Consider the following 12,304-nt stretch of genomic DNA (forward strand, 5'->3'; position numbering starts at 1 on the left):
AATCGCGAAAGCGAACGCAAAGCTCCCGGCTTGCCAGAAACAGAAAAGCAGCAAAGTCGCCGCTGCCGCTGTTGTGATGCTGTTGTTGGCAAGAGAAAAAGAGGAAGAAAGAGAAGAAGAGAGAGCTATAGATAGGTACACTGGAAAAACAACTCCCATATGAAAAATGGTACCAGTGCGCAAGGTTGGTCTCTTAACTGGGCACACAAATCAGTTAATATTTATTACTCAAGTATTATGAATTAAATTCTGTTAATGAGTTTGTATTAAGTTAACAGAAGAGATTTAATTTAAGATGTTTTTCCATCAGCACAAATTTTAAAACTGCTAAATCTAAAAAAATAGTAAAAAACAAAAATATTTTAAAAATGCCTATCCAAGTAATTGATTAAAATAAATTGTATAATATATACACTTATCTATATAAACTAATATATTTTATCTATGAACTTTGTTTCGCGAAAGCCTTTATAAATTAAATGACAATACCAAATATTTGCTTTCATTTAAACTCCCCATCAATTTTTGATGTGCAAAGAGAGCTTTAACCCGTATTTTCAAAACTAAAACTGAAAGAGTACGAGTGTGCTCTTTTGCGAAATTGCCGGTTCGGCTCCACATGTCTCGCTCTATTGTGGAGAAGTGCTCCCCACTTCTAGCAACATGTTGCGGAGCGAAGTTTGGCGCGCTTTTTTTGTTTGAAGTGTGATCCACTAATTTGAGCTGTATTTCAAATGCCCGGTTGCTTTTAATTGGCGATGCCTGATTTATAATTCATACAGTTGAATTTATTTTAGTTTCGCTTTGAATTTGCTTTTTGTTTTGGCTGCCTCCCGCCATGCTTATTTATAAAGACATTTAAATTTATGGGCGCCAATTCGACTCGATTTTTTGCATGAGATCAGAGTGCTTGGCCCAGTTAATTTATGGGCGAAACGGGTGCGTCTTGTCTCGTTCTTTATAACTAAAACTAAATGTTTCGAATAGCAGAGCAATAAACTGAATTCTTTTTTGTTGCCCAACACCAAAAGTGTTGCTAGCAGATTTTCTGTTTACTTCTGCAGCTCAGTCAACCTGCAAATGGTCGGAAAAAGAATACTGAAATTCCTGACCACATTCAATGCAAACAAATGACGCCATCTGTCTGCCGCTGGCGACCGTATTTATAAACAATTACGTAGATCAGCGCTAATGAATCATGCAAAGGTCTTGTGAAATTTGCATACCAATAAAAAACTGTTCTAGAAAAATTAAAAAGTTAACATATTCGTTAATATTAGTACACTGTAATCTGTGTACTAACTGTGAGTTTGATCAAATTTTCGTAGGACTTCAACAATGTGCTTCTAAAAGCTCTCAGACTTCAGCAACTTGTTGCTTTCGTGGTTGAGCAACAAAAGCAACATCAACAAGTGCAAAAATAGTCACAAAACAACAACAGCAATGTATTCAAGGAGCAACATTAACATTTTCATTGCGTGTGCGAGCCTGACCGACTTTAAATAACAAGAGGGGTGATTTCTTAGGACCGAATCTGAAATACCCTTGTAGAATAATAATAGGATTAATGGGTTTAAAATAATTTGTTAGGCTGTGTAATATTGTATATTAAAAATTGACACAGACAATTTATTTTTTTATGTCATGATTAATATGCTTGATAATATGAATATTCCTTAGTATATGGGATGAACATACATAGATTGCAGATGTTTGGTCTACATGGTCTCTATATCAAAGTTGCAGGAGTTGGATTAAATTACGAATCCACTACAAGTGCTTCAAGAAATTCCACAATACTTTTGATAAGGGGTCACCCAATCACCCAATAAAGTGGTCAAATTGACGGAACAGTTTATTATTAATCTGTTGCACTTTGTATGCTGATAAACAAAACGGAATGTTTACAAACCAGGGCAATGGAGCGCACTCGACAAAAATATATTCGAGAATGGCAGCAAACAAATTGTAAACAAAGGAATAATTCGACAAAATATTAAAGCCTCACATGAAGGCAAATGGATCATAATTTTGAGATGGGTAATAGTTTCCCGGACGGAAGATGGAAATCGCGAATTGAAATAGATTAATTTATGGAACGCGAAAGAGTTACCATGCTTGGCCACACAGGATGATCCATGCTGGCTAAAAATAGGGATGACTTCCAAATAGAAATAGAATAGCCTTTCCGCTGGGGTTGGGGCTAAGTGGGTGGGGCCGATCTGGGCATGTGGGTAAGTCGATGTGGATGTGGGTGGGTGAGCGTGCCGCCATCTGCTCTGGACATTGGCATTGGGTGGTGGCGCGGCGTGGCGCCTCGCTGCCAACATGTGCGGCAGCTGCCCCAAAAAATCCGTGCATAAACGTCAGTTTTTGTGTAACGTTACGAGTGTACACCCGGATAAAATGGATCGTTATAGCTACACATCATTCATTGTAGCACAGGAACTATTTAAAACAAAATATTTTTACTTGTTTGATTAAATCTAAAAATTTAGTACAGTTCGATTTGAAAAGGAACACTTCAAATGTCAATTTAAGCAACATTCTTATATAACAATTAACCATTTTTAAATGTATTCTTTTGCAGCCGGAACTAAAATTACGTCATAATAATACATTTCATTAGTTATTAGTAAAATTATCTGAAAGAATAACGGCTTTAAGGAATGGACCTGTGGATTTTTATAAAAACTATTCATTTACTTCAATGTGATTAAAAGGATAAAAGAATTTGTTGAAGGTGTATAAATAATAAAATCAGGCATGTACATACATATATAGACAAACAGACAATTAGTAACGATATAAAACCCAAAAAGAAACTGTGTGCCTACATTTTTTCGCCCGCCATTAACACCCGGAAAATTCGAATAAAAACTATATCGACGATATCGCAGGGGAAGGTCGCCCATGATTTATGCTGTAGCTCCACTCTTTTGGGGCCATCAAAGGCCAGACCTATTAATTCGGTTTCTATTCCAACCGCATACGCCTTCGTTTCGATCTCGATCTAGTTCGTCCATCGACACTCTGCACTTGACTCCGCCGAGTGTTTGCGCAACTTTGGCAACCGTATCTAACATAATACCCCCTAATTCTTGTAATTTATGGCAATTTAAAGATTTTCTCAGCTGCCCCAAGGGGGTGAGCCCCCTTATATGACGGTGGAGAGTCATTCTGGCGTGACATTGACCCAAAGAAGGGGTCGCAGCACGTGGACATCAGTGTGTTTGAATCAGAGAAAAACATCAATTAAAAATAGAGATAAATATAGAGGTGGTGAGGGGACGGAGAGCATTTTTAAGCAAACCAAGCATTTAAAAAGAACTTTTGTAAAAGAGCAATGATCTAAAAACTAGAAAACATTTCCTGTGTAAAAAATAAAATTTGGAAATGAGAAACAATAAATTTGAGAACCGTTTCCTGTATTTTATTTAAATTTCATTTTTTGAAATAAAAGATAAGCTTAAAAAGTGGTTCTGGAATTATAATTCCCCTTAACTTGAAATCGCCATTTTTATAAGGCATTTTTAACTTCGATTGGTTCGTATCAGTTTATTTTATTTGCACTAAACAAAATAATTTCGTATTTGGCTAGATCTTCTAAAAATTGTATGAAAATACACCATATTTATGTCTCTTTACAAATTTGTTTTTTAATTTATCTCGACATACTACAACAAATAAAAGTTTTATTCGGAAAACGACGGAAGACATATGCTTCTAGATTCAAGTCCTTGCTTTTGAAGGCAGCTATTGTAAAAGTGCTTTTGCTAACGTTTCACAAGTCCCAAGCTAATTAAACCAGACAAATAGTTTCCGCGTAACCCCGCAGTTTCCTACTCATTGCATATGCCAGATGTAGCAAATGTCTTAGATTTTCGCACATTTTGGTTATATACAAATTTATATGTATATATTTATAATCTTAGAATAAAATCGGCAGGCGCAACATGTGTTGCTGCCCGGGGATTCGCGTCTGGGTATGCTCCACTAATAAGAACAAAAATTTGGTCCAGAACGATCGCCACATTTTTGAACCGCACCACCGAGACCCCAATGCGAAAAATTTGAATCGAGCAAACCAAACGATCATAAAATGCGAATAAACATGCTGAATCCTAAATACGAAAATATGCAAACTTGCACTTGCTCGAAGACAATTGCTCAATAAAGCCAGACGTTTTCAATAATATTTTACTGCCGTTATGTATAGATACAGTTTATATAGTAGTTCCCTCAACAATTGAAGGTTACAACTCTGAATCATCCAGCAATTCGGTGAGTAAAGCTCTATGCAAATCTTTATGTTAAAGAGAAAGGTACTGATGAATACCTTAAACCGACTGACTAACGTGTTTTCAATTATGCAAATGTCATTGTAACATAGCTTACGCGACAGATAACCAAGTTTGGGATACTTTCAGTAATAAGTTTTCAATTAAAAAATATTTGATAAGAGGCAGCAGCCGAACACCCAAGTTGGTGAGCGCTGCGTGTCTTAATTGCTTTTCGTTGTTGTGCCGCGATTGGCGCTAATTGAAGACAACTTGTTGGACAGCTGCCGATGGAGATGGAGATGGTGGTCAATGCTTACTGGTTACTCCTGACCGGTGGCCAGCAATCAGAGCCAACTGCAACCTGTCCCCGGGCATCGGACAAACTTTGTCATTGATAATTGTCAAGCACCGAGAAAAACAAAATCCGCACATAATGCGCATCAACTAGATCACTTCCTATAATATATCCTTACAAGTAAGCAAGAGAGATCGCCATAGCCGAATGATGACTATCAGATACCCGTTACTCAGCTGTTTGGACTGTGAGGGAGAAATTCATATCGACAGAAATGGGAAAGACCAAAAAACAAAAATCATTGAAAACAAAAAAGTTGGTAGGGCTTCTTCTTTCTGTTACCTATGTACATATGAACGAATTAAGTAAACCCTTTTACTATATGAATAACTCCTTTTACTGTATTTTTACTCAATAAAATAATTATAAAAGCTTTTTATTTCCTACTAACTTTTAGTAGAATGTGTATATATTTTTACGGGAACAATGTTAGTTCTTAAGGGGGATATGGTTATGATTTTACCAAACTAGACTTTAATTATTATCCCAATCTAAATAATATAATATAATATTTTTCTCAGTAGAATTGATCCAAGCCAGTCGCTCAAGAATTATGCGTGGCCACCAGTTCCAAGAGCCACATTGTCTGGCGTTTTTCATATTGTTGATTTTCTTGTTCGCTTTTAACTAATCGATTTCAAAATCTTTACACTCAGACGGCAATCACATGCCATACAGCACAACACAGTTTTATTTCTGGTTCTATGAATATTCATAATTCTTTATAAAGTTATGCAACCTGTGATAAAGAATAATTTTAACCCGAGTCTGTACAGTACACAACGGGTAATTAAAACTATTCGAATTATTCACTTGTGTGCATTCCATGAATTTTAGCATGAATTGACCCAAATTTTGGAAACAAAATGAAGACATTTCAATTACTGTCACTTGACATAAAGTTCAAGTTCACTTGGGGTGCGTCATGACCACAAATTTGTACAAAAAGAAACAAGTTACAATAATTTTTTTCTTTTGCTAGTTATCTGACTCAGCTTTACTAAATATACAGCTGTCTCTGAATCATCTCAGCTACTCTTATCGATGTGAATAATCGAGAAAAGCTACCTAAATCACTTCTACCTTTTATTTTCAGCTATGAATAATGTGAAAATTGTGTTTGGCATATTAGTTTTGCCTCTCATTGAGAATTTAATTTTTGAAAAATAAAATGAAATGAATACTAACGCCAGACATGTTCCATAAACCTTTTCCCGGGCATCATCAATAATTCAATAAGCATATTTCATCCACACTGGCTAAGGCTAATTAATCAATTTCCCTTTAATTGGCAGAAAGTAATTGCATAGAAATTGATCAAAATGGTTTGCGCTTTGCGAGTTCGCAAATAACACGTATACGACGCATGGGAAATGAAAACCCTGGCTATTCCCCCATCCACCGCCCACCGATGTGCAGCGAAGAGTGAAATTCAATTTGTTCCAAAAAAATAAATAGGAAAACGAAGAGGAAGATCGCAAAATAGTTTCGGTCACAAAATCGCAGCCCGTAATTGCATTTCGCTTTAAAGAGGCTTTAAAATTATGCAAAACGCATTTGAGCTGCAGGCACGAAGCACGACGACCATCCATGTCAATGACAGATACCAGTATTCCATTCACCATTCACCACCCACCGCCCACAGCTTACCCCCCTCTTGGCCCCTCGAAAGCGGCTGCATTTACGGCCACAACAAGTAAGGCAAAATTTGGCCAGAGCAAAGAAACTCCCTGCACTCTGTTTACCCTCCTTACCCCATCAAAATACACTGGAAAGAAATCCTGTTCAAGATTTTCAAACCTTCTTGATTGAAGAAATACTGGAGAAATAGAGTAATAGAAATTTAATTCAATTTGAAATAGGTTTTTATGCTTATCATAATAACAAAGCAAATGGCATGAAGTATACTTACCGCTCAGATTGTTGCAACTGGCAAGTGCAAGTTGCTGCTTCGATTGCTCCGCCAATTCTTGAGCACATACATACAATTTTATGCTTATGCTCGTGTTTGCCTTATGGAAATGTGAGATTTTACTACATATGAAGAAAGAAAAACATGAGACGTCCAAAAATGCTAAGGAGAATAAAACGGGGAAATGAAAACACAGGCGACTTTTGTTTTTTGGACTTTGAGCTTTTCCCCATACATTTTAAGCAAACTAGGCATAATGTATGGAAAGAATTCTGTGTGGACACACGACAAAGTTCAATTGTATCAAATTGGTGGAAAAAAGGAATGACAAAAATAAACAAAAACCGAGTGCGACGCCATCAATCATAAGCATCAATCAGAATCGGCCAAAGGAAATCGAAACTTTGAAGTTTGCGGCATGCCACATTCGGAGACCAGCAATTTTGTGGTCCATTTCAATTAGAACATAGTAGCAAACACATAATGTGGCAAGTGAACGGGTAATGTATGTATTACTTATTTACATGGTGAGGTCTTGGTGTGAACACATTTGGAAGGAACACCCAGGAATTAGGCCAAATAAACTCTTCTAACAGTTCGGAACTTTCACACGCCGAATAAATAGAATTGGCCAAGGTGATCTCACTTTTCACCCGAAAGGTATTAATGTGTTCTTGTTAGAGCCGAGTGCCAACTGATGTCACTGCCATATTCAGCACATTTATAATTTGTAGTTTGCAATAGGGAAAAATGCAGCAAGCAAACAAAAATTTTTAGCGGAAATGCGACATTTCTTTGGCCCGTCTGCATTTATTTGCACTGTCTGATTAGCGGACAACTTTAATATCATACAAAGTCATTTGATATTATTACAAAATAACATATACTTTACTAACAACGTATTCTTATCTAAATATTATATTTATGGATCGACATTACTCGCTTTTCATGATTTTAGCTGTCACGCGGTTCAGAATCTTTGTATCCACCCATCTGCAACCAGTGCCAAATATTCAGCATGCAGATATGCTAACGAGCAGACAAACAGATTTTGGCACGCTTAAAAGAAAGCTATTTTCGGAGCTATTTTCAAACGCAGACAGACCATAAATTAATGGGCGAGGAAACACAAAAGGTCAGTTGAGCCTGAAATCCCAAGCTTAAAAGTATTTTTAGTTTAAATTAACCATGCGGCCAACGGGTTAATCAACTTCTGCTTAATATTGCTAAGACTATTATTTAATTAAAAAGATAACTGTAATCAATGAATATTTCAAAACATCTTACATGGCTTAAAGACTTTGGGTAGTTCCCCTAAAAAATGTTTATTATTATCAACGCTATGATAGATTATTTATTGACAGATTAGCTGTTCATACAACTACTATTTAAAAATTCATCATAACTATGACACGATTGCATAAATTGGGCATCCATTTCCTAAAGCTCACACGTATTTAGAAACTGTCAGATGTGTCAGTATCGCGTCATTTGCCTCATTAAGCCATTATTTCCGCTTTAAATAGAAATGCTCGTTTGACACTTCTGAAGAGCAATCTTGAATGATATCATGGATCGTTCTGCGATCTTTGTGCAAATATCAAGTAGTATAGTATCTCTGGAGCGCCGCAGATCGCACTCAATGACGCCGTCTCCATTAATCACAATCGTACAAACCAGAATCGCCAGAAACACGATCATCAATTGCAGCCATCCCAAGGAAAACCCACATAAAAAGATAAAATATGCACTGGCACGAAGGCGAATTTCAATTTTATATAACATTTCGCGACATCTGATGAATGACTGATGGATGGATGTGGTGGCGAAGGAGTCAATCAGTGGGCCAGGCGGTTGCAGACATTCGATTTAAAGTGGTGCTAAACGGAATTTTGAGATGGGAAACAGCGGTCTTATATATAATAAGTATGAATTTCTATTACAGTTAATTTGAAGGTCTGTCCTTGCCGGATCCAAAATACAGGACTGACCAGGACTTGTCCGGAATATCAAACACGCTCTCACGCTGGTAAACGCTAAAAGGTATAGAGAGTGTTATAAAATTGTAGAAAATGTTCTAAAATTATTCATATAAGCAAGCAAAGTGATTTAATCTTCATACATTTAACTTATAATAAATCCTATTATTATTAGGCAATTTATCGGTCGGAAACACAAGTGAACGCTAGAGTCGATTTCCTCGACTATCTGATACCCGTTACTCAGCTAGTGGGATGGCTGGGAAGATTTTTTAAAATTTGGTAGTCAAGAAAAACTGTTTACATTTTTTTGGCATAACTATAATAATTAACAACATAAATAAAAAGTAAAAAAATCAAAACATTTTCTAAAAGTCTAATCTAAGGACATCTCTCGAACCTGCATTCCCCAGCTAGTGATCCCGATTAATAATATACATATTTACTTTATAGGTTCCTTCTACGTGTTATATACTTCGAATTTGATACACATTTATTTATAATGACAACACCATCGTAGTTCTTTAACCTATTACTAGGATTTGAAGTGTATATGTTTTTTCCGAAGAATCAAATTGCCTTTTCCGAGAGGACTATTCGGTTTTAGATTTTTCTTTCAAACCTAAACTCACCTGGTGTCCGAGCTGGCCAATCTCTGGCGCTGGTGCTCCGGAATGCAGGTCTGTTTGGGTGCTGGCTTCAGCTCCAGAGCAAAGTCACTTTCCGTGGGATCCATGGTGGGCAGTTCATTATTGCCACTGCTAGCTATTCCGCGTTTCTCACGAAACTGAGATGACATGGTTCGCTTCCCGGTGGTCTTGGGATTGAAACGAAAGTATGGCGAATTCCTCTTTGAACAGACAATTTAGGGCCGAGATAATTTGGATAGATCAAAATTTTTGTTTTCCTTTAAAGAGCTGACACACAAAAAGTAAAATATCCCTTGTCAACTAATAAGAGTGAGAGTGGCTTGCCTTGTCTTACAACAGACGGAAAAAGCAAGGGATAAACTTAGGGACAACATTAAACGTAGTTTGATATTATGTTCTTACTTGCAAAATCATTTTTTAAATCCTGATATAAAGCCTCGCAAATGCTTTCGTCCAGCAAGCTTTCAAAATTCGCGATCATAACTAATAAAAAAAAGTTATTTTCGCGCTTTCCAAGTCTCTATTAGTGTAAGCGACGTGAAAGTAAACCATTTTGAAAGTATTATTGAAAGTATTGGTTCCTCAAACTACAACATTTGGATCTCTACAATTGGAGTTCGCAGAATCGACACTGCCACTAGGCAGATAAAGAGTCACGGTTAAGCGTGCTGTACACAGAAAAGAGTTCTACAATGTCAATGTTGCCAAATTTTTGGACACTCCAAGAACTATAGCGCCCTATAGACCATTTATGGGAAATGTAGTGTCCTCCATACAAACTTTCTAAACGTTCCCCAGCGAATTCATTCCAGCTGAGGCATTTAAGCTCGACGCACCTAGAGATATACCAACGTCTTACAACAGCCCTAACGATGAATTCATGTGATAGACAACTCCATTCGGTCGCTTAAGCATAATCATTAAACTGTAGAGACCGATAAAGCTTTCAGAGAACTGGTTACGGTTCATATTACACGTATTTCGAAACCATCCAACCAAACTCGTGGATTAACAAGAGGCTCTGAAGAGTTTCGGTTATTTCTAGACGTAATGCTTGCCACAATAACAAACATGCGAGTTGGTCAGCTCATCTACCTTCTAGGATATCTGGTAACTGAGGAGGTGATTCTACAGTCAACGTAAATAAAATCTGAACTGGATCACTGCCCTCAGCCTTCTACCTCTAGCATGACAGGCAGACAGCAATCGCGTGCATGGAAACATCGGTTGGGACCATCACTGTAGCTGCTCTATATGTATCTACCTCCAGCAGAAAGATGTACAGTAACTTCAAATCAATGTGCTGCGTTAGACAACAAATTTGTTGATGGTGGTGATTACAATACCAAACATGCATGGTGGAGAGCCCACGATCCTGCACTAGAGGTAAAATGATACAAGAAGTCATTGCACAAGGGCACTACCGAATTCTGGCTACGGGTGAATCCACTCTTACAACCCTTTATTAACAATATCAGCCTTTGTTTTCGTAGTAAGCATGGTATTGGCAGGCTAGATGTATAAACTCTTCAAGACTCTCGACGGATCTTCTACCTTTTCTGGCTCTTTTGCAAGCTACGCCGTTAAAAAGCCGCAACGCTTACGTCTTCTTGCTCACAATATAAACACAAAACCCATTCAAACCCCATTTTGAAGAACTGAGTGAGGTCAATATGCAAATCCTGGAGGGGGTGAATGTTAACAATGCCAACAGCTCTGCTTGCTCGTCGAGAGGCCCCCGGACCTCTTCATTATTCTCCCATAATATTGGAACTTCTCAAGCCTTAACAAAGAGTTCAAATTGAATATGCTACCATAGGATATATGCATACAACAGGAGACTGGATCAGTTGGGTAAGCTCCTATCTGAAATCACTCAGAGGTACTTGTAAGATGACTTGTGGTTGAGCACTCTTCATTTAAGTGAGACATCGCGGCAACTACTTATTCGGCTTGTGAAAGTGATGTTTGCATTGATGAAATGCGTCCAGGTAATGCTGTTATCGCAATCAGCACATCTTTGCGATCTAGTCCAGAGGCTGCTGTCTGGATGAGCATCCCCGAGCAGAAGATTAAGTATAGAGTGCGGCCTAACACACTTCCTTGAGGTCCAGCTTCAGCTTCGATGACTTTAACGGAAGAGGTGCATCCACCAGTCGTCACACAAAAAGTAAGTCCTAGCAAAAGGCTCATAACAAGCTGGAATAGCTGAGGTGTTAATATTTGCTTAGCTTAATGTACGAGTCCAGAATGCCACACTCTATCAAAGGCTTGTTGAATGTCCGGGAAAGCTGCTACTGCATACTCTTTCCTTTCCAAGGCTTCTAGCGAAAAACTGACAACTTCATGCCAACTGCTCGGGTGTACAATGTTGGGTCCAGAATCCGAATTAAAAGTCAGGTATCGTCAATAATACAGGCTCAACGTCACGAATTCAATTGAGAATCGCCCTTTCCATCATTATACCAAGCGAATGGAGGAGGCTGATCGGCCTATACGAGCCTACCTCTGTCGGATTTTTCCCTGGTTTCAGACTTTTGGCAAATAACTCTCAAGTAAAACGCTATTAAAAAAGAGATTTTCATCGTCCTTTTGTCAAGAAAGTCATGACAAGGGCCTTTTTTTTGGCTTCAACAAGGAAAGAAGTAGTACAGTTCGTCGCGAGTCACAGGATCTGCAGGCGTTTCGAGAGACTGCGCAACCAGATGGCAATGATTTCCATGGACAAATGCGAGCGGCCTAAGTCTTTGCTCAAAGTTCCCTGCAAACACTTCTGCTTTGTCCTGTGATGTGCGACACCAGTCATCAGCAGGGCTCCTTATTGCGGATCTTTTAGAAGCCTAAGACTTTATCCTTTTCGTGACTCTTCACAGAGAGAATTTTGAAGAGGAGTCGGTACCCATGTTCTCTAAAAGGTTTTTTAGCTGGTGCTGTTTTCTGTGAGTCAGCACTTTATGAAACCGATTCGATAGCCTTCTGCAGACCTGTTGGATACGAATGTTCTTGCAAATTCCTTTCCAAAAAGGCTTAACATGGGCTTTTATAAAACGCTCGCTGGGTGGGAGATACACGGAAGCTAATTTAACCTTTGCTTCTGAAGTTTGTAGCTGCACACTCGCTATCTG

General features: G+C 38.1%; 1 protein-coding gene across 2 annotated transcripts; it reads right to left on the minus strand.

The window, feature by feature from the left end:
* Positions 1-7,878: 7,878 nt before the first annotated feature.
* On the minus strand, positions 7,879-9,518 carry LOC6539793. 2 transcript variants are annotated; one of them, XM_015189485.3, is made up of 3 exons: positions 9,162-9,517; positions 8,494-8,586; positions 7,879-8,430 (listed from the first exon to the last, which is right to left on the minus strand). In XM_015189485.3, the coding sequence occupies exons 1-2, from the start codon at positions 9,326-9,328 to the stop codon at positions 8,496-8,498; spliced, it is 258 nt and encodes an 85-aa protein (XP_015044971.1). In that variant the 5' UTR covers positions 9,329-9,517; the 3' UTR covers positions 7,879-8,430; positions 8,494-8,495. The 2 variants fall into 2 exon arrangements, with proteins under 2 accessions (XP_015044971.1, XP_002086678.1); XM_002086642.4 differs by having other exon boundaries at positions 7,879-8,586; positions 9,162-9,518.
* Positions 9,519-12,304: the final 2,786 nt, after the last annotated feature.

Source organism: Drosophila yakuba, chromosome 3L (assembly GCF_016746365.2).
Source record: "Drosophila yakuba strain Tai18E2 chromosome 3L, Prin_Dyak_Tai18E2_2.1, whole genome shotgun sequence".
In the NCBI taxonomy this organism is placed as follows: Eukaryota; Metazoa; Arthropoda; class Insecta; order Diptera; family Drosophilidae; genus Drosophila; species Drosophila yakuba.

Bases quoted from the DNA above. Each gene is read 5' to 3' on its own strand.
- LOC6539793 (XM_002086642.4), bottom strand. From the start codon at position 9,328: ATGTCATCTCAGTTTCGTGAGAAACGCGGAATAGCTAGCAGTGGCAAT. The intron at 8,587-9,161 runs GTGAGTTTAGGT...TATACCTTTTAG, and splicing joins TTGGCCAGCTCGGACACCAG to CGTTTACCAGCGTGAGAGCG.